The sequence below is a fragment of the Rhinoraja longicauda genome, chromosome 13 (genome assembly GCF_053455715.1).
Source record: "Rhinoraja longicauda isolate Sanriku21f chromosome 13, sRhiLon1.1, whole genome shotgun sequence".
Taxonomy (NCBI): domain Eukaryota; kingdom Metazoa; phylum Chordata; class Chondrichthyes; order Rajiformes; family Arhynchobatidae; genus Rhinoraja; species Rhinoraja longicauda.
The window spans coordinates 23,464,611-23,486,985 of NC_135965.1; the positions used below are offsets into that span (position 1 = coordinate 23,464,611).

Consider the following 22,375-nt stretch of genomic DNA (forward strand, 5'->3'; position numbering starts at 1 on the left):
TCTCTGGAGAACATGGATAGATGATATTTCGGATTGAGGCTCAACATCACCTATTCATGTTCTCCAGATATGCGGCCTAATCTGCTAAGTTACTCCAGCATTGTGTCCTTTTGTGTATAAAACAGAATCTGCAATTTCTTGTTTCTTCATCCTACAGTGGTGGGGACAGAGAAGAAGGCAGAGGCGGTCGCAGACCAATTTGGCTGGGTGGCCAAAGATTGGAATAAGGCAGTGCAGAACTGGAGACACCTTGGCTAGGCGATCGAGCTGTGACTTGGCCAAACACTGCGGCACCCACGATCTCTGCCCTTCTTCATCACAGCTGGCCGTTTAGCATTAGGCCCTTCGACACTTGCACACATCAGGCACAGGTAAGGCCAGGGACAGTTATGCAGAGGCTCAGTGAATGTGGAGCACTTCATCGAGGTGACCGCTCCGTTGCTGCTGACCCTTCTCAGGCTGATGATACACCTTGGACAAAGACGCAGCCAGTGTCTTGTTGAGTCCATTGTCTGAAAACAGGACGATCATAAACTTCTCATCCCTATCATTCAATGGGCAACAATTCTCAAACTTTAATTGCACTTCTTTTTATAACAATATACTGGCTGGGGTGCGTGGAGTTACCAAGTTGGGCTATTGAATCATAGCCCAACTTCCAACGTTAACCATGGAAGCCTGGACTTTCTCAAACCTGGACCTAGGGCTACTCACGTGACCTTTGGTGGACAGTGAACAACATCCCGGACACAGGAGGAGCCAATATCTTTGTGTTCCCCCTCGACAGGCTTCGTGCACATCACACGGCTCTAAAAAGGATGTTCGGATGCTTCCACTCCCAACCCCCCCACCCCCTTACCAGCTCCAGTAGAGTCCCATGCCCCTCACCATAAACCACAACCCAACCCATTCCCACCCACCAACCGTTCCATTGACAATGGGCAGGCTCCATTTCCAGTAACAAATAATCTATGGCATCTCTTTACATTGAAGTCCTGCTTCAAAGTCAGTGAAACCACAGACCCTTAAATAGGATGGCGTGGAACATCTTGCCGCCTTGGTCCCAGTCTCCAAGTCCCAGATTTTAATAAGAACTCCACCAAAGAAACAAGGTACGACGGGTCAGATGGACTGAAGGGCGGGCTTGGATTATGTACACATTCAATGCACGGTGAATCCTGCACCATTGTGCCTCGTCTGAAAGGCATATCTTCCACGTAGGACCAGAACCAAAGGGTTTCACAGTTCCAAGTGTTCCTGATTGTCCATGAGACCAGCCAGAATCACCCGGCTACTCACTGAATCGTTTCTTGGGCCCGGTCCGAGCCCGGTTTGACCTCCTGATGTCTTGCTTGGAGTCCTTGCATTTCTGGCAGATGAAGACCTCGGGTACGTTCGCTTTTCTGATCTTAGCACAGGACAGGTGGATCCAGGTGCCACACTCGTTGCATTCAATCATCGGTCTGCCCGCAAAAGGCTTCATACAGAAACACGTGATCAGATCCCAGGAATCGTCTTCTGAAAGGAAACAATCAGTGAATGGAAGATATGTACAATATCCAGTGCGGATAGAGCCATAGAGCAAGAACACCCAACTCATCCATCCCAACCAAGATACTTCATCTAAACTAACCCCATTTGCACCTGATCACCCATATCCCTCCCATTATTTTTGCTGTCATTGAGCAGCTAGTCATTGAGATTACAAAGTTATACAGCACTGAAACAGTGGGCTAGTGATGGGCCCGTTGTACTTGTCCAAGTGTCTTTTAAATGCTGTCATTGTACCAGCCTCAACTACCTCCTCTGACAGCTTGTTCCATATCCCTCTGTGGGGGTAAAGTTGCCCCTCAGGTTCCTCTCGCTTAAAATCTATGCCTCTAGTTCACGATTCCCCTACTATTTATAAATGACTGTACATTCACCCTATCCATCCCCCTCATGATTTAATATGCCTTTGTATGATCACCCCACAGCCTCCTGTGCTCCAACAAATAGATTCCTAGCCTGCCCATCCTCTCCTTACAGCTCGGGCCCCTTGAGTCCTGGCAATATACTCGTATGTGCAGCATTCAAATTCTCTTCCTGTTTACCCACGGCATTGCTAAAGACAACTGCCCCATTAACTCCTTGCAGAAACCCACTCCATACTCCACTGCCACTGGAACCACCCACTGCCTCTTGGGTGTCCGTGAAGGCAGGTAGGTCATCCTTCCCCATCTGTCATCCTTCCTGAGTCTGGCTCTGGTATGCCAGTCAAATCGCATACCAATGAGTTGGTTGCTAACAACCCTCGGGTGGTCTAACATGTCCAGGAGACTACTTCAGGAGTACACCAGGTGACTAGAGTCATAGAGCGATACAGTGTGGAAACAGGCCCTTCGGCCCAGCTTGCTCACGCCACCATTTCCCAGCTGCACTAGTCCCACATGCTCGCATTTGGTCCATATCCCTCCATACCCTTCCTATCCATGTACCTATCTTACTGTTTTTAAATGTTGGGATAGTCCCTGCTTCAACTACCTCCTCTGGCAGCCTGTTCCTACACCCATCACCATTTGTATGAAAAGGTTACCCCTCAGACTCCTATTAAATCTTTTCCCCTTCACCTTTGGTCCTCAATTCCGCTACTCTGGCCAAGAGACTCGGTGCATCTACCCAATCTATTCCTCTCATGATTTTATACACCTCTATAAGATCATCCCCCATTCGCCTGCGCTCCAAGGAAGAATCCCAGCCTACTGACCCTCTAGTCCTGGCAACATTCTCGTAAATCTGTACCCTTTCCAGCTTGACATGTTTTCTACAACATGATGCCCAGAACTGAACACAATACTCTAAATGCAGCCTCACTAACAACGTCTTATACAACTGCAACATGACCTCCTAACTTCCATACTCAATGCTCTGACTGATGAAGGCCAATGTGCCAAAAGTCTTTTTGACCACCCAAACTATCTGCGACTCCACCTTCGAGGAACCATATTCCTGCACTCCTAGATTCCTCTGCTCTACAACTGTCATTGTGTTGGACCCGCCCATGTTGGACTTCCCACAATATAACGCCTCACATTTCTCTGTATTAAATTCCATCACCATTCCCCAGCTGACTACCCCAGGTGTACACCAGGTGACTACCCTAGGAGTACACCAGCTGACTACCCCAGCAGTACACCAGGAGTCTACCGCAGGAGTAGACCAGGAGACACCCAGGAGTAGTCCAGGAGACTTCCCCAGGGGACACCCGAGACTACACCGTCCGACTACCCCGGAAGAGAACACTCCCAGCCTGCAATTAGAAGGCCCTGGATAAACACCCACGCCATGGTCTCAAACACAAACGTATCAGCTGATAATCAGTTGCAGTGTGGAGGGGCCAGGACAGGAGGTGGGTGTGGGAGGTGTAAGATATCGCCCTGCCGTTGTTGCTGGGCTGAGAAAATACTCCCAAGTGCACACAAAACATGCACCAGCTGGGTAGCTCACAACTCTCCAATCAGTGTAAGACACTTCTTAAGATAGACACAAAGTGCTGGAGTAATTCAGCGGGTCAGGCAGCATTGGGTGACGTTTCGAGTCACGATGGGTGATGTTTCGGGTCACGACCCTTCTTCAGAAGGAGGGCAGCGTAGGTTCACCAGGTTAATTCCCGGGATGGCGGGACTGACATGAAAGAATGGATTGACTGGGCTTGTATACACTGGAATTGAGAAAGGTGAGAGGGGATCTTTTAGAAACATATATATAATTCTTCAGGAATTGGACAGACTAGATGAAGGAAAAATGTTCCCGATGTTGGGGGAGTCCAGAACCAGGGGTCACAGTGTAAGAATAAGGGGTAAGCCATTTAGGACTGAGATGAGGAAAAACTTTTTCACCCAGAGGGGTTGTGAATCTGTGGAATTCTCTGCCACAGAAGGCAGGAGGCCAATTCACTGGATGTTTTCAAGAGAGAGTTAGATATAGCTCTTAGGGCGAACAGAATCAAGGGATATGGGGAGAAAGCAGGAACAGGGTACTGATTTTTGATGATCAACCATGATCATATTGAATGGCTGTGCTGGTTCAAAGGGCTGAATGGCCTAATCCTGCAACTATTTTCTATGTTTCTATAATTCTTTCTCTCTCTCTCCCTCTGAACACCACGTGGTCTTTAAAAAAAATTCTGATACTATTCTTTTCCTGGCCTGATTAAACTAGTCCAATTTTCATCTCAAGTACACACACTAAGTTGGACCACCTTCAGACTTACCTTCAATTTTGAGATTTTCTGTCGGTTCTGGATCCGGAGGTTCTGTGGGATAAAACCTCAGTTTAGTTTAGTTTATTGTGCATGTTTACACGTGCACTGAAGTACAGTGAAAAACTTTTTTTTTATTGCGTGCTATCCAGTCAGTGAAAAGACGATACATGATTACAATCAAGTCATGAACTGTAGGGGCCTTCGCCCCCTTGTACATGTACCGATTCAACAGGATCATAGTCAACTTAACCTCGCCTGGTCTGCAGTCCTTAACACTCTTGCCCAACTTAAACCCATCGGTTAGTCTTTACACTGAGTTAACACTTCAAGCCCAAGTGGGCAGAGCACCAGATCACTCCAGGTTGATGGTAGGGATATGGATCATGTACAGGCAGATAAGACTTGGTGTTGGCATCATGATCGGCACATATATTGGGTGCCATAGAGCCTGTTCTTGTGCTGTACTGTTCTGTGTATGATAACAGAAATAAAGATCTGCAGATGCTAGTTAATACACAAAAGGGCACAACCCGCAGGCATTTTTTTTGTGCACAACCCGCAGGCATTGCCACTTTCATTTCACTGCACATCGAGTATGTGTATGTGACAAATAAATTTGACTTGACTTGACTTGTTGTGGAGTAACTCAGCAGGTCAGGCAGCATCTCTGGAGAACATGAATAAATGACATTTTAGGTTAAGATCCTTCAGACTGCCAATCTGAAAGTCTTTTTCACACGGGGGGGGGGGGGAAGAGGGGAGTATATGGAACGAGCTGAGGCAGGTGCTATAACCACATTTAATTGTTACTTGGACAGGTACATGGATGGGAAAGGTTGGGGGGGATATGGGCCAAATGGGACTATTTAGATGGAGCATCTGGGTATGGCACGGACGAGTTGGACCGAAGGGTCTGTTTCCGTGCTGTATTCTGGTAATGCCAGGTCCCATGATTGTACACTGTAGCCTACCATATGCTTTATATTCAGCAAATGCTTACATCACAAGGTCACTGCCCTTACCTGAATTGACTGTGGTCCCATTCAACACTCCAGACTCTGGCTTGTTCCTGTCCTCCTCCTCCTCCTCCTTCTGATTTTCCACTGGCTGATCTTCCGCCGGCTGATCTTTCACCGGTTGATCTCCCACCAGCTGATCTTCCATTGACTGATCTTCCACCGGCTGATCTTCCATTGACTGATCTCCCACTGGCTGATCTTCCATTGGCTGATCTCCCACCGGCTGATCTTCCATTGGCTGATCTTCCACCAGCTGATCTTCCATTGGCTGATCTCCCACCGGCTGATCTTCCATTGACTGATCTCGCACTGGCTGATCTACCTCCGACTGATGTTCCACATTCTGACCTTCTACCTGCTCCTTTCCACCTGGCTGCTTCATCTCCCCCTGGTCTGTCATGACCTCTTTCTCTGGCTCACTCACTGGGGTTATCCCAGGATCTACTGCCTGCTCCTTAACCTCCTCCAGCACTGGGGCCGGCTTGCAGATCTCTTTGGCCTGCAGGGCGATCTTCAGCGTTTCCTCGTCGGACTCCGTGTCGCTCTGCGGCATCTTCTCGACAGTAGGCCGGGTCTCAACTGCTTTGGGAAGCTGGGCGGGAGGTCGGGACACTTCCAGCACCTTCTTGATGCTTTCCAAGCCCATTCTCTTCCCACCTTCAGCACTCTTCCTCCTCTGTGCACCTTCCAGACTAGCTTTCTTCGAGGAGATCTTCTTCTTCGGCTTCTCGGACTTAAACTTCTCTGGGGTGTTGAAGAGTGAGCTGGAGAACCCAGGCCGTTCCAGCCACAGGCCGTCCACCTTCCCCCGCTTTGCCCCATCTTTGGCACCCGCACACTTTAGTTTCCTGCCGCAGTGCAGCACGTGGGAGTCTGACGAGCGCGAGGACTCCCAGCTGTCGCTGTCTAGGGTGCTGCCAGTGCTGTTGCGAGGACTCAGGCTGGCGTGTGCCCAGGGGTCATGCTGAGGATGGAGAAGGACAGAACAGTAATTAAAACACAAAGTGCTGGAGGAACTCAGACAACATTAACAGTTAAACATAGAACAGTACAGCATGTGTTTGTGCCGAACATGATGCCATGTTAAACTGGTTTCATCTGCCTGCATGTGATCAATTTGCCTCCATTCCCTGCACCTACCTAAAAGCCTCTTAAATGCCACTATCGTGTCTGTCTCCACCACCACCTGGCATTGTGTCCCAGATGCCGCAACTTTCTGTGTAAAAAACTTCCCCCTCTCACCATACAGCTTTGCCCTCAAGTGTTGGACATTTCCACCCTGGGAAAAAGGGATCTGACTATTCCTTTCATAATTTTATCAAGTCTCCCTTCAACCTCCAACATTCCAGAGAAACAATCCAGGTCTACCCAACTTCTCCCTGAAGCTAATACCCTCTAATCCAGGCTGAGGGAGTAGCCGGATCACAACTGGAAGAAAAAAAAAAAGAGGTGGGGGTGGAGGATAGGCTGACAAGTGATAGGTGAATACAAGCGAGCTGGACACTTGGGTAGAGTAAATGACAATGGGGATATCAGATACAGAGAGAAGAGAAGGAGTGAAATCTAAAACTGGAGGGAGAGATATAGGTTGAAGGGGCAGAGGGGGAGTGGGAGAAATGTGTGCTCGCTATGGGGGAAACAGGAAAGAGAAGGGGAGAGAAAAGGATAGGTGATAAAGTTGAGATTTGGACGGGGAGAAAGCTGCTGTCACGAAAAGCAGGACGATTTTCATTTAAATGCACTTCCAGCTATTTGCCATTGTGGTCAGAGTATATAGTAATGCAGAAAAAATGAACTGCAGATGCTAGTTTACGAAGTAATTCAGTAAGTCAAAGTCTAATAAATTCAGTAAAGAATTAGCAAAAAGAAACATGACAACACGTCATGCTGTCTTAGAATAGTATTGATGCATTTAAGAGGGAGTTAGATAAATTCATGAGGGAGAAGGAAGTAGATAGATGGTAGACACAAAATGCTGGAGTAACTCAGCGGGACAGGCAGCATCTCTGGCGAGAAGGAATGGGTGACGTATCGGGTCAAGGCCCTTCTTCAGACTGAAGTAGAAAGATGTGCTGATAGGATGAGATGGAGGGGTGGAGAGATGGAGAGATGGAGGAAACTCCCAAAATGCATAAAGTATCGACTAGAACATATAAACCAAAGAGCTGGAGTAACTCAGCTGTTCAGGCAGTATCCCTGGAGAACAAATATGGTGTTTCGGGTTTGGACACTTCTTAAACCTGCATCTGCAGTTCCTTGTGGACCATGTTCTTTTCCTGCTCTGTAAATACATTTTATACCCATCCTTTTCTTTTCAGATACATGCATTGGGCAAGAAACTAGAATCGCAGAGGATCTGAAATCACAGTCTGAAAAAGGGTCCCAACCCGAAACGTCACCTTTCCATATTCTCCAAAGATACTGTTTGCCCCACAAAGTTACTCCAGCACTTTGCATATTATTTGGGTGAGTAGCTGTTCTCCCATCCTGGAATGTACAAAGGAGCCCAATTCAGAATCAATTCTGGCACCATACCTCCCCAGCAGATGGGTGTTGTGTTTGACCAAAAACCCACAGTCAATGTCTGCAGGAGAATACCAGTGGGGAGGCTGATGTAAACACTTGCCACAAACCAAGATGCAAAGATATATGTGGATACAAGGAACTGCAGATGCTGGTTTACAAAAACAGACACAACACGTTGGAGTAACTCAGCGGGTCAGGCAGCATCTCTGGTGAATGCAGATAGGTGACATTTCAGGTCAGGACCCTTATTCAGAAAGATACACGGCAGGTTTGTGTGCAGTAAAAGGTAATACCAATTTTGGCCAGTCTTAGGCAGAGCTGTTGGTGGAAGAACGTTAGCCAATGTAAAAGGGAAATGATCATTTTCACCAGATGCATTTTTCAGCCATCCATGGGGAGTATTGACGTAAAACCACATCAAGCAGGTGAACCCTGTGATAGAGTACAGGTACACCATCAATTTTCTTGCACCTATGGTTCCAGAGCCTTGTTGGATTATCCATTTTGCCAGACCAACAGAGGTCACGTAATAATTCAACAATCCATCTCTGACCCACTAATTATACCCCTCCTGTGTCTCTAAAGCACCATGGACTGCTGGAAACTTAAATAAAGAATTAACACAGAAGTAAACAATTAACTCTTTCAGGACAGAGGCACATGTCCCAAAAGAGCGTGCTCCACACACAATGCTCTCGGAATTTTGTCTGGAATAAAGGAGGTGCCGGACCATCATATGCTGGTAAATCGGTGGTGTACCTGTATATTATTAAAATACTGGACCATGTGAAAGTGGAGTACAGACCCGTGACCATCCTTGTTCTGCCACTGGAAGTATTTTCTCTTGATTTATCTGCTGAAGTTTTAGATTCATACAGCGTGGAAACAGGCCCTTCGGCCCAACTTACCCCGCCAACCAACATGTCCCGTCATTCAGACATCAGCTAAACAAACCATTGACCACTCTTGGAAACAACCAGTCCCTTGAGATGGTTTCAAATGCGATTTGCCTTGGCAAGAATCCAAACCATCTGTTCCTCATTTTTATTTAAAACAAAAGAATCATGGCATTTTGAAGCAGGAGGCTATGCAGTCCATCAGGTCTATGTCAACCCTTGGAAAGAGCCCATCCACCAGCCCCATATCCATACAGAGGATCCTGCTCCATTTATCTGGTTCCTGTTGAATCGACCTTCACCACCGTTTCATTCGCCATGTCTCAAGTCACAACAATTTATGGTGTAAAAAAGATTCTCACTAGCCCGGCCGCTCCTTTGCTACTCCCTGCAATCCATATTGTCCAGCGACAAGTACTCTCTTGCCACTGGAAACATTGTCTCTTGATTTATCTGCTGAAGCCTCTCACAGATTCATACAGCGTGGAAACAGGCCCTCCGGCCCAACTTACCCCGCCGACCAACATTTCCCTGGTCCCACCTGCCTGCATTTGGCCCTTATCCCTCCAAACCTATCCTATCCATTTAAGAGTCTGAAGAAGGGTCTCGACCCGAAATGTTACCCATTCCTTCTCTCCAGAGATGCTGCCTGTCCCGCTGTGTTACTCCAGCATTTAGTGTCTATCCTATCCATTGACCTGTTTAAATGTTTCTTAAATGTTGCGATAGTCCCTACCTCAACTACCTCCTCCAGCAGCCCGTTCCGCACACCCACCATCCTTTGTGTAATAAAGTTACTCCTCAGGTTCCTATTAAATTTTTCCCCCCTCACCTTAAACCAATGTCCTCTGGTTCTCGATTCCCCTATTCTGGGCAAATGTTTTCTGTGCGTTTACCCGATCTATTCCTCTCGTGATTTTGCAAAACCTCTATAAGATCACCCCTCAGGTTCCTGCGCTCCAAGGAATAAAGACCCAGTTTGCTCAATCTCTCCCAATAGCTCAAGCCCTCGAGTCCTGGCAACATCCTCGTAAATCCTCCCTGCACCCTTTCCAGCTTGATAACATCTTTCCAATAACATGATGACCAAAACTGAACACAATACTCAATAAACACAATAATAAATGTGGCCACACTAACGTCTTATATAACTGCAACATGACTCCTAAACTCCTAATCAACACTGACTGATGATTATGAACTGACCTCCTCTGCTCTAGAGAGCAGCCCTTCTCCCCCAGTCTCTCCAACCAAGTGAAACTTCCATTCACAGGACTACATTGCTAAATCTCATCTGCATTCTTTCCAACACTTTAATATCCTTCCTAATGTGTGGAGCCCCGAATGGGACACAATCCTTCTGCTGAGGTCAAACCACTGATATACAAAAGTTTAATAAGGGAGAGTTCCTCTGGCAGATTTTCCAGGAGTTTAAGGTCAAGACATTCCTTCGTCTAGAATGTTCTATTTAGTTAGACATTTTTGCACTTTCATTGAGGTTAAACCAACATCCTACTCAAGAGAAACCAATTGGAAAAAAGCAGGAGAACTTACTGCTGACCCAAGCAGAACAGGCAGGGTAGCCTTACCTCTTTGGGATATGGAATATAGCCAGCATACGCCAACACAAAGGTACAGAATTGGTTGAAGTCCTCCACTGTCCTTTGCCTCTTCTTTGGTGGCTAAAAATAAAACAACGTAATGTTTCAAAGACTTGGCAAATCCATTTAGACAACCAACCCAACTGCTCCGGTAGATCGATGAGCCCGCGATCACCTGGACCCACTAATGACCCGTCATGATTCCTATCAGATGTCTGACACTGGCCCACATTTCCACTCCCACCCACCAGCTCCGCCATTCTACCTCCAGCCGCTGTATAAACCTCCAGAGTCCAGTTGTTGCGGATGGACTGGAATAGGTAGCTTGGTTATGGTGTTATTCTACGCATGGAAGATACAAGATTATGGAGAGCACTTGACATGGTGGATGCCAAGAGGATATTTCACTGATGAGCTGAATCTAAAGCCAGCATAAGACAGAACATAGAACAGTACCACATTCGGCCCACGATATCTGTGCTGAACATGGAGCCTCTAGTCTCCTCTACCTGCACTTGATCCATATCCTTCCTTTCCTGCCTATCCATGTGTCTTATCTAAATGCTATTATCATATCTGCTTGCACTATCACCCCTGACAGCGTGTTCTAGGCACCCATCATTCCTCAAGTTAAAAAAAACACTATGGATGACTATTCAATATTAAGGAAATTAAAATCTCCCATTACCACTACGCAATTATTCTTACAGCTATCTGCAATCTCTCCAAACATCTGCTCCTCTAATTCCCGCAGGCTTTTTCGGACCTATAGTACAGTTCCATCAGAGATCATCCTTTATGGCCGACTTGTAGAACTCACTGGTTTATTCCCCACAAATATCCTCTCCTATCACTGTGTTTATGTCCTCCCTGATCAAAATGGCAGCACCCCTCCTTTCATACTTGTATTTCTATCACACCTCTAGCATCTGTGCCCTGGAACATTGAGCTGCCTGTTCTGCCCTTCTCTCAGCCTGTTGAGGCTATAATATTCCAGTTTTGTCAGGACAAGTTGCTTTTGGAAAGTCAAATGCAAGATGGATGTATACAGTGATTGGGAGGACCCAGAGAGCCATTGACATACAGAAGGATATTGGGATGCAAGTCCATAGTGCACTAAAACTAGAGAGGGTGGTTAAGAACATATACAACATGCTTGCCTCCATCATCAGGAGATCATGCTGCAGCAGTATAAAACGTCTATAGGCCACATTTTTGCATGGTGTGCAGTTCTGGTCATCACACTATGGGAAGGATGCAAAGGTTTGGGGCAGGCACAGAAGTATCTCACCGGTATAAGGAATAAGGAATAGAGGGACAGAAACCACATGCAGGCAAAAGGGATTAGTTAGATTGGCACAGAGAAGATGTGCCCGAAGGGCCTGACCCTGTGTGCACTATGTGGAAGCATGGAAGTAATGATTCAATGGCTGCAGATAAACATGAAGCTATTGTTAAGTCTCTGTAACAAGTTGCTAGCCATCAATATACAAAACACCATTAAACCCTATATGTCGAGAAAGGTCAGATCATCAACTGGATGTGACTTATTGGTGTTCTAAAGGCAATGTAAATCCTCAATTAACTATTATTAAATTGAAATGTCAGTCAACCAAGACAAAATGGAAGGTGTACTGGGCCAAGTACAAACGATCCTGGCATTGTGCAGGGATGAACAATGAGATTCCAGTTTGTTATCCACACGCCCACTGTTAAAATGACTTTAACCGTGTCGAATCACCAACCGAGAGGGTTCTTGGTCCTCCAAAATATTCCCAATGGAATTTAAACTGGAGGTGTTTATGTGGTGTTTGTGGGACGCACAATATCTGGAAATGTGGAGGAAGGCAAGGATCAGCACAGTGGCGCAGTGGTTGAGTTGCTGCCTCACAGTGCCAGATACCCAAGTTCGATCCTGACTGTGGGTGCTGTCTGTACGGAGTTTGAACGTTCTCCCTGCGATCGCACGGGTTTTCTCCGAGAGCTCTGGTTTCCTCACATACTCCGAAGGCGCACAGTTTGTAACTTTGTAAGTCAATTGGCTTCTGTAAATTGTACCCAATGTGTAGGATGTGAAAGTGGGGTAACATAGAGCAAGCATACGGAGTGATCGATTGTTGGGGTTGATTTGGTGGGCTGAAGGGCCCGTTTCCACACTGTATCTTTAATCTTTGAACATATAACAAGAGATTCCTGAAGGCAGCAGGACAAGGAGAGAGATGGCTCAGGCAGATGAACTCCATGTACCTTATTGGTTTATCAGAAAGCCAGCTGAGCCACATCTAGATGACAGCAAACAGTTCTGGTCACCACATTACAGAAAAGGTGCTGGAGGGAAGAGATTTACCAGGATGATGTCACTGCTGTAGATTTGTATTACGAACAGTGGCTGCCCATCATCTACAAAATCATGGTCATATGGAGCACGCAGCCTTGGAGTGAGTGGTCTTGCTTTGCATATTTCTATGAATGTATGATAACAATCACATTGCATCTTTCTCCATTGTGTCCTAAGCATAAACCACAATTCAGCCAATTTACTCCACTGTTGTAAGACACAGCAGTGGAACACTGTTAATCCACCATCTTATTTACTTCCCCACAAACAAATCTGACCCTCTCACCACATTGTTATACAATAACAGCCCTATCCCCAGTACTGTACTCCAATGTTATACTAGTACTGTACCCAGTGTCATACAGTAACAGACCTGTTCCCGCCAGTACTGTACCCCAATGTTATACCGTGATAGACCCGTCCACACTGGTATTGCACCCCAGTTTTATATAGCGACAGACTCATCCCCACCAGTACTGTACCCCAGTGTTCTACGGTGACAGACCTATCCCCACTGCTACTGTACCCGATGTTATACAGTGACAGACCTGTCCACAATGGTACTGTACCCCAGTGTTATATAGTGACACCCGTCCACACCAGTTCTGTACCCCAGTGTTACAGTGACAGACCTGTTCTCACCAGTGTTATACAGCGACATGTTTCACCTAGCCTTCGTCAATTACTTCATCCCCCCATCTGCCAATTAGCCCCCACCCCCTTCAATCACCAATTAACCGCCTTTCATTTGCCAGGCTTAGTCCCCCCTCACGCCCCCTCCCCCCCCCCCCCCAATCTGAGGACGGGTCCAGACCCAAAACATCATCAGTCTATTCCCTCGAGATTCTGCTTAACCCAAACGAGTTCCTCTGGCACTTTGCGTTTTTGCAACATTATCTGTACTGGCCATGAAGGCGGGGTGGAGTGACCAAAATAAGGTGGGGCCACGGACAACACAATGCTGAACCCAAGAACCAACGCAATGCGTTAAAATGTCCAACGGGAACATCTTAAAAACGCATACCATTTACATTCTATATTATTTGGTGTAGCCATAGCGATCGGATGCCCCGTACCCGCCCCAGTCAATGGAAATACCCCCCCAGTGCCCACATCAACATTCCCCACACCACAACTCGGTGTTTGGAGTGGAGGGGCGGCCGTGCAGTTTGTAAGCACTCAATATCCACATGCTTTCTGAAACAAAATCTCCCGCCTGTCCCAACTGAAAATCGGGCACCTCTTGTGTTTATTTGTCCCCATCTTGTCAACGCGCGATCCCCTATGGCGAGCTCTTTGCAACAAAACAAGCGACAGAGGGAGTGGGAGGCAGGCAAAGGAGGGAGATACGGAGACGGAGGTGTACGAGTGGGGGAGATCAAAAGAGAGCCCGGGAAAGCCAGCAAAAAGGAGGCGGGGAAACAAAAGAGGGAGATAGGCACGGGAGGGGAGGGGAGGGGGCAATAACATGAGCAACGCGAGCAATGGCGAAGAGCCGAGGGTTCTCACTCCAGAGGGAAGGGGCGCTGGAAGGAGGGAGTGGTAGAGGGAGGGAGAGAAGGAGGGGCGGTAGAGGGAGGGAGGGTAGAGAAGGAGGGGCGAGGGAGGGAGGGAGGGGCGAGGGAGGGGGGCGAGGGAGGGAGGGAGGGGCGAGGGAGGGAGGGAGGGAGGGGCGAGGGAGGGAGGGAGGGAGGGGCGAGGGAGGGAGGGGCGAGGGAGGGAGGGAGGGAAGAAGGGGCGATAGAAGGAGGGGCGATAGAAGGAGGGAGGGAAGAAGGGGCGATAGAGGGAGGGAGGGAAGAAGGGGCGATAGAGGGAGGGAAGGGGCGATAGAGGGAGGGAGGGAAGGGGCGATAGAGGGAGGGAGGGAGGGGGCGGTAGAGGGAGGGAGGGAGGGGGCGGTAGAGGGAGGGAGGGAGTGGTAGAGGGAGGGAGGGGGCGGTAGAGGGAGGGAGGGGGCGGTAGAGGGAGGGAGGGAGGGGGCGGTAGAGGGAGGTGGAGGGAGGTAGGGAGAGAGGGAGGGAGGGGGCGGGAGAGGGCGGGAGAGGGAGGGAGGGAGGGGGCGGGAGAGGGAGGGAGGGAGGGGGCGGGAGAGGGAGGGAGGGGGCGGGAGAGGGAGGGAGGGGGCGGGAGAGGGAGGGAGGGGGCGGGAGAGGGAGGGAGGGGGCGGGAGAGGGAGGGAGGGGGCGGGAGAGGGAGGGAGGGGGCGGGAGAGGGAGGGAGGGGGCGGGAGAGGGAGGGAGGGGGCGGGAGAGGGAGGGAGGGGGGGGGCGGGAGAGGGCGGGAGAGGGAGGGAGGGGGGGGGCGGGAGAGGGAGGGAGGGGGGGGGCGGGAGAGGGAGGGAGGGGGGGGGCGGGAGAGGGAGGGAGGGGGGGGGCGGGAGAGGGAGGGAGGGGGGGGGCGGGAGAGGGAGGGAGGGGGGGGGCGGGAGAGGGAGGGAGGGGGGGGGGGCGGGAGAGGGAGGGAGGGGCGGGAGAGGGAGGGAGGGGCGGGAGAGGGAGGGGGGGCGGGAGAGGGAGGGGGGGCGGGAGAGGGAGGGGGGGCGGGAGAGGGAGGGGGGGCGGGAGAGGGAGGGAGGGGGGGCGGGAGAGGGAGGGAGGGGGGGCGGGAGAGGGAGGGGGGGCGGGAGAGGGAGGGAGGGAGGGAGGGAGGGAGGGAGGGAGGGAGGGAGGGAGGGAGGGAGGGAGGGAGGGAGGGGGCGGGAGAGGGAGCGGGAGGGAGGGGAGAGGGAGGGGGCGGGAGAGGGAGGGGGCGGGAGGGGGCGGGAGAGGGAGGGGGCGGTAGAGGGAGGGGCGGTAGAGGGAGGGAGGGAGTAGGCGGTGGAGGGAGGGAGTGGGCGGTGGAGGGAGGGAGGGGGCTGTAGAGGGAGGGAGTGGGCGGTAGAGGGAGGGAGTGGGCGGTAGAGGGAGGGAGGGGGCGGTAGAGAGAGGGAGGGAGGGAGGGGGCGGTAAAGGAAGGGAGGGAGGGGGCGTTAAAGGGAGGGAGGGGGCGGTAAAGGGAGGGAGGGGGCGGTAAAGGGAGGGAGGGAGGGAGGGGGCGGTAGAGGGAGGGAGGGAGGGGGCGGTAGAGGGAGGGAGGGAGGGAGGGAGGGAGGGAGGGGGCGGTAGAGGGAGGGAGGGAGGGGGCGGTAGAGGGAGGGAGGGAGGGGGCGGTGGAGGGAGGGGGCGGTAGAGGGAGGGAGGGAGGGGGCGGTAGAGGGAGGGAGGGAGGGAGGGAGGGGGCGGTAGAGGGAGGGAGGGAGGGGGCGGTAGAGGGAGGGAGGGAGGGGGCGGTAGAGGGAGGGGGCGGTAGAGGGAGGGAGGGGGCGGTAGAGGGAGGGAGGGGGCGGTAGAGGGAGGGAGGGAGGGAGGGAGGGAGGGAGGGAGGGAGGGGGCGAGGGAGGGAGGGAGGGAGGGGGCGAGGGAGGGAGGGAGGGGGCGAGGGAGGGAGGGAGGGGGCGAGGGAGGGAGGGAGGGAGGGAGGGAGGGAGGGGGCGAGGGAGGGAGGGAGGGAGGGAGGGAGGGGGCGAGGGAGGGAGGGGGCGAGGGAGGGAGGGGGCGGTAGAGGGAGGGAGGGAGGGAGGGGGCGGTAGAGGGAGGGAGGGGTAGAGGGAGGGAGGGGTAGAGGGAGGGAGGGGTAGAGGGAGGGAGGGGTAGAGGGAGGGAGGGGTAGAGGGGTAGAGGGAGGGAGGGGTAGAGGGGTAGAGGGAGGGAGGGAGGGGGGGTAGAGGGAGGGAGGGGGGGGTAGAGGGAGGGAGGGGGGGGTAGAGGGAGGGGGGGGTAGAGGGAGGGAGGGGGGGGTAGAGGGAGGGAGGGGGGGGTAGAGGGAGGGAGGGGGGGGTAGAGGGAGGGAGGGAGGGAGGGGGCGGTAGAGGGAGGGAGGGGGCGGTAGAGGGAGGGAGGGAGGGAGGGGGCGGTAGAGGGAGGGAGGGAGGGAGGGGGCGGTAGAGGGAGGGAGGGAGGGGGCGGTGGAGGGAGGGAGGGGGCGGTGGAGGGAGGGAGGGGGCGGTGGAGGGAGGGAAGGAAGGGGCGGTAGAGGGAGGGAGGGAGGGAGGGAAGGGGCGGTAGAGGGAGGGGGCGATAGAGGGAGGGGGCGATAGAGGGAGGGGGCGATGGAGGGAGGGAGCGATAGAGGGAAGGGGCGGTAGAGGGAGGGAGGGAAGGGGCGGTAGAGGGAGGGAGGGAAGGGGGGAGGGGGAGGGAGGAAGAGGGAGGGAGGGAGGGAAGAGGGAGGGAGGGAGGGAGGGAAGAGGGAGGGAGGGAGGGAAGGAAGGGGGGAGGGAAGGAAGGAGGGAGGGAGGGGAGGGAGGAGGGGAGGGAGGGGCGATAGAGGATGGGAAGGAAGGGGCGATAGAGGGAGGGGGCGATAGAGGGAGGGAGGGGGCGATAGAGGGAGGGAAGGGGCGATAGAGGGAGGGGGCGATAGAGGGAGGGAAGGGGCGATAGAGGGAGGGAGGGAAGGGGCGATAGAGGGAGGGAGGGAAGGGGCGATAGAGGGAGGGAGGGAGGGAGGGAAGGGGCGATAGAGGGAGGGAGGGAAGGGGCGATAGAGGGAGGGAGGGAAGGGGCGATAGAGGGATGGAGGGAAGGGGCGATAGAGAGGGAAGGGGCGATAGGGGGAGGGAGGGGGCGATAGGGGGAGGGAGGGGGCGATAGGGGGAGGGAGGGAAGAGCGATAGAGGGAGGGAGGGAGGGAAGGGGCGATGGAGGGAGGGAGGGAAGGGGCGATAGAGGGAGGGAGGGAAGGGGCGATAGAGGGAGGGAGGGAAGGGGCGATAGAGGAAGGGAGGGAAGGGGCGATAGAGGGAGGGAGGGAAGGGGCGATAGAGGGAGGGAGGGAAGGGGCGATAGAGGGAGGGAGGGGAGGGAAGATAGAGGGAGGGAGGGAAGGGGCGATAGAGGGAGGGAGGGAAGGGGCGATAGAGGGAGGGAGGGAAGGGGCGATAGAGGGAGGGAGGGAAGGGGCGATAGAGGAAGGGAGGGAGGGAGGGAAGGGGCGATAGAGGGAGGGAGAGAGGAAGGGAAGGGCGGTGGGGGGGACGGAAGGGGTGGTGGGTGGAGGGAGGTAGTATTACGAGGGGGGGGCTTGCCTGTGGTCCCACCGAACGAGACAGCTAGTAGGCAGCGCCCGATGAACTGCAGAAACAGCAACGACGAAGGCAGCGGCGGGCGGGCATGCACACACACATACACAGGGTTGGGAGTCACACTCACTGTTACACTATCGGGTCGTTACAACGCCCGCCAAGAGGAACGGAAACATTTTAACGCAACAATCTGCAAGTTTCCCGAATCAGCGACCATTTGAAGTCTTGTATCTCCCCGACAGGTCAATTGAAAAAGAAGGGGGGGGGGGGGGGGGGGGTTCGTTTAGGACCATTAACTTGTTTTGCTTTTTAAGCCGAATTATGTTCAAAGCACAGGCTAGAAACATTGAAAGGGTGCAGGAGGATTTGCAACATCAGAGCAGCCCGGGGTTGCGATCTCGCCGCCCAGACACTCACTGGACGGAGCCTGCTCCAGATCCACGACGACGACAGGGGGAAGGAAGGAGGGACCCTGAGCTGGCTTCGTTGCCGGTGATTTTCAAGGCGGATACCCGTCAACCACCCCTACCCACACAGAACGAGGGAGGGGGTAGTAGGCTCATGCCAACACATGCTGGGGGGGGAAGGGGAGCGCAGCCCGGTCAAAAAGTACAGAAATCCGCCGTACAGCGAGATTAAAAATAACATAATCTAAAGGCAGCACAATGGGAGCAGGCGGTGTGTAGGGCAGAGCTGGAAAGGAGGAGGGGGAGGAGGTGTTGGTGCCTCGGGTGGGGGGTCGCAATGGAGTGGAGACCCTCACTTGTCCCGTCCCTCCCGAAACGGGGTGCGAGCAGCCTGCTCCCTCCTCGCACCTACACTTCAGCCACTCTTTGCAGCCTTTTGTTTGAATCCACACTCACTTTTTTTTGACATCCAACGGCAAGATGGCGACGGTTGAGCCGCGCTTGTACCCAAAGTGCTCAGACCGCCCACCTCGGGCTTTATCCCACGAAAACAGGACCCGGAGGACAATACTGGAGCCGTGGAGAACCACCCCGCCGATCTCTCCTACATTTGCCCGACTTCACCTCCCCTACAATACATCACCGATCCCAACAAACCCCCAAACGCAGCGTCCCTCGGCAGCGTTTCCTCCCAGACTGCCTGGCAGATACCAGGAGCTTCTCAAGGCTCTACTTCACTACACATACAATGCTGAGCTTCCCGCAAGGAACAGTAAAACAACAACCAGAAAAATAAATCCTGGACTGTAGGAACTTACCTCAGACATCGCCGCCGCTCCGGATCCCGGCTCTGCAAGATATGAACGCCTCAAGATTAATTACAACAAAATGCACACTCGAAAACACCGAGACACAGGCAGCCTCATACACAGCTACAGGAGAGACACAAGGAGCCCCACACACATACACAGGAGAGACACAACCAATCTCACTCACTCACACACACGTAGCAGAGAAGCAGGGAGAGAGACACACACATACGGAGTTGCGAAAGAAGGCAGCGAGTGACCAGTATAACTTGTAGACCTAAAGATCCACTCACAAGTCAACGTGGGGTCTGAGAGACAACTCGGGCGTGCTACCGTGTGCAGATCTGGATTAAATCGTGCCCTTGTTTACCGAGGATGTAAGTAAAACAGTGGGAGGCAGATGCACAAGGAGAGGCAGAGGGAGGGAGAGAGAGAGAGAAGCAGAGAGAGAGAGAGAAGCAGAGGGAGGGAGAAGCGGGGAGGGACAGGCAGAGAGACGGGGAGGAAAAGGCAGAGATGGGAGTGAGAGGCAGGGGGAGCAGAGGGACGGGCAGGGAGACGGGGAGGAAGAGATGGGAGGGAGGGGGAGGAAGAGATGGGAGGGAGGGGGAGGAAGAGATGGGAGGGAGGGGGAGGAAGAGATGGGAGGGAGGGGGAGGAAGAGATGGGAGGGAGGGAGGGGGGGAGGGAGGGGGGGGGGGAGGGAGGGGGGGAGGGAGGGAGGGAGGGGGAGGGAGGGAGGGAGAGGGAGGGAGGGAGGGGGAGGGAGGGAGGGGGAGGGAGGGAGGGGGAGGGAGGGAGGGAGGGGGAGGGAGGGAGGGGAAGAGATGGGAGGGAGGGGGAGCAGAGGGACGGGGGGGGGGGAAGCAGAGGGACGGGGGGGGGGAGCAGAGGGACCAGATGGGGGAGCAGAGGGACCGGGGGGGGGGAGCAGAGGGACCGGGGGGGGAGCAGAGGGACCGGGGGGGGGCAGAGGGACCGGGGGGGAGCAGAGGGACCGGGGGGGGGGAGCAGAGGGACAGGGGGAGCAGAGGGACGGGGGGGGGGGGGGGGGGGAGCAGAAGGACGGGGGGGGGGGAAGCAGAGGGACGGGGGGGGGGGGAAAGCAGAGGGACGGGGGGGGGGAGCAGAAGGACGGGGGGGAGCAGAGGGACGGGGGGGGAGCAGAGGGACGGGGGGGGGAGCAGAGGGACGGGGGGGGGGGGCAGAGGGACGGGGGGGGAGCAGAGGGACGGGGGGGGAGCAGAGGGACGGGGGTGGGAGCAGAGGGACGGGGGGGGAGCAGAGGGACGGGGGGGGGAGCAGAGGGACGGAGGGAGAAGAGGGACGGGGGGGGGAGAAGAGGGACGGGGGGGGAGAAGAGGGACGGGGGGGGAGAAGAGGGACGGGGGGGGGGGAAGAGGGACGGGGGGGGGGAGCAGAAGGTCTGGGAAGGGGAGGGAAGGAGATTCGGAGGGATGGAGATGCCCAGCCCCTGCTCCTGCTACTGCCCCACACTCACTCTCCATTGCCCCAAGCCACAAAAGTGCCAGCCCCACAATCACAAACTCGCCGGCAGCCCCCTCACCTGCGCACACTTGGCTGCTGATCGGAGATGTCATGCCGGTGCCCAGCCCGCGACTCGATGACAAAGGGGCGGGCGGGAGGAGGAGGAGGAGGCCCGGGCGGAGAGGGGGCGGCGGGAGCGCGGCGCCGGCCACAGACCCGGATCCCACCCTCGGCCACGCTCCGCCCGCCCCTCAATGACGTCAGCCGCGCCCCGGCCGCGCCATTGCCCGCCGCTCAGGGGGGCGTCGCGGCAGCGTGAGAGGCAAACTCCAGTGACACAACACCACTCACCACGCACACCAATAACAAACGCCTGAAATCTTGTTTCACTTATGTCATGGATGAATCGCCTTGTAACAGAGGGAATTGACATTAAATCTGCTTCCTCGGTGTTCATTGTTCCGCTAGGCAGTGGCGTGGGGGCTGATTGCCAGTTGGTATCGTCCGCTCTCAGCCTCGCTCTGGCTGCCGTCTATAAATAGCAGGCGGAGCACGGGCGCCTCAGACCGAGCCGGGTGCTCGGCGGCTGTGGTGGGAGATGTTGCCGGCGGCGGGCAACTCACGGCGATCGCACCTGCCACAGGACAAGGAGCCGCACGCCTTAGATCTTTCCCGCCGTTACCCAGTTTAAAACGTCGCGACTTTCACCCTGGAGGTGACAGAGGAGGAGGAGACCTGACGGAGCGGCTCGGTATCTCGGCGGGGACGCGAGCAGACGGTCGGAGTCAAAACGTTGAGGGATTCTGCTGTGCTCCGGGTGGGTGAGGAAGCCAGGGCCGCCAAGCTCTCACGTTAAGCTTCTCTCGCTGCCTTACCCTCCGGGAACGCTGGGCGCAGCCGGCCGTTCAGCCCCCTCAGCCGGTGCTGGTTCTTAACAGGTGTCTCCAATTCTCTGACTGTGTGCACGCTTTAAACTCTTCCCCAACCAGTTGCATTGACGGTCCAGGAGCCCGTCAACTAGAGCACATCTGTAGGTAACAAACAAGGACTTCCTGTGACATTCACAACTGCCCTTGTTCTCTATTCACCTCCCACCTGTTTTCCCATATTCTTTCAGCATTCCTACAGATGCTGAGAGTTGTCACTGGTGTTAGCCAGCTTTGTTTTGTTTGATTGCAGCGTCCGGTCTTGTGTGTTTTTCCTCTAAATTTTCCTGACATGTTGGACTTCCAAGGTTGCCACAAATGTCCTCATTCCCCTTTGGAAGGCTTACCAGGTTGTAAACCTGATGATTTTTTAATGATTTAATTTCACCGTCTGCCTATTTTTAGGTGATTTGGTTTTGTGGCATTGTTTAATTTCTCGAGCTAATTTGGTAGTTTGTGGAGATGTATGTAACTGTAGATGCTGGCTCACAAAAACTGAAGGGTCCTGACCCAAAATGTTAACGATCCATATTCTGCGGAGGTGCTGCCCTACCTGAGTTACTTCACCACTCTTTCTGTTAGATTTTGGAGCTAGTTTTGCTGTAGCCTGATTGAGATTGTGAATTGCCAGGAAATTTGGAGTGGACGGAGTATGTTTTATCACTGGATTTATGATTTGGACAATTCAAAGAGGTTGTGGTGTTCAGCTCAGAATATATTTATATATTCTTGCATTTCAGACAAGGCATCCAGCTATATTGTAAGATGAGGGCTTTGACATTATATTGAATGGCAGGGGTTAAGGGTCAAATGGTCTTTCAATTTTATAATCTGACCCTTAAATCGTTTTTTGATTCCTCTGATATCCAAAAATCTCTCAATCTATTTTGAATTCATCAGTTACTGAACCTCTTGGCTTTCTTGGGATATACTTTCTCACCCATGACTGTATAATTGCATCCTAACATTTCAAATTTCAGCCTCTTATTTTGACTTTCCTCCCCAGCCCCCCTCCAAGTTTCAGATGACCCAGCAACAAACATTTTCCATGTCTATC

At 53.3% G+C, this 22,375-nt stretch overlaps 1 protein-coding gene across 5 annotated transcripts; it reads right to left on the bottom strand.

Annotated features, from left to right (window-relative positions):
- Window positions 1–857: 857 nt before the first annotated feature.
- On the bottom strand, window positions 858–20,629 carry LOC144599551 (PHD finger protein 13-like). Of its 5 annotated transcripts, none has more exons than XM_078410574.1 (6): window positions 20,472–20,629; window positions 18,914–18,945; window positions 10,274–10,366; window positions 5,266–6,226; window positions 4,253–4,294; window positions 858–1,515 (listed from the first exon to the last, which is right to left on the bottom strand). In XM_078410574.1, exons 1-6 carry the CDS (start codon window positions 20,503–20,505, stop codon window positions 1,292–1,294), a joined length of 1,386 nt encoding a protein of 461 aa, XP_078266700.1. In that variant the 5' UTR covers window positions 20,506–20,629; the 3' UTR covers window positions 858–1,291. The 5 variants fall into 5 exon arrangements, with proteins under 5 accessions (XP_078266700.1, XP_078266699.1, XP_078266704.1 ...); XM_078410573.1 differs by having other exon boundaries at window positions 858–1,518; XM_078410578.1 differs by having other exon boundaries at window positions 858–1,518; window positions 20,480–20,613.
- Window positions 20,630–22,375: the final 1,746 nt, after the last annotated feature.

What these genes read in the sequence shown, in the direction of transcription:
- LOC144599551 (XM_078410573.1), bottom strand. Translation starts at nt 20,505, where the DNA reads ATGACATCTCCGATCAGCAGCCAAGTGTGCGCAG. An exon ending in TGGGACCACAGTCAATTCAG is followed by an intron (nt 4,295 to 5,265) that starts GTAAGGGCAGTG and finishes TTTATCCCACAG; the next exon opens with AACCTCCGGATCCAGAACCG. An exon ending in AGAAAATCTCAAAATTGAAG is followed by an intron (nt 1,519 to 4,252) that starts GTAAGTCTGAAG and finishes GTTTCCTTTCAG; the next exon opens with AAGACGATTCCTGGGATCTG.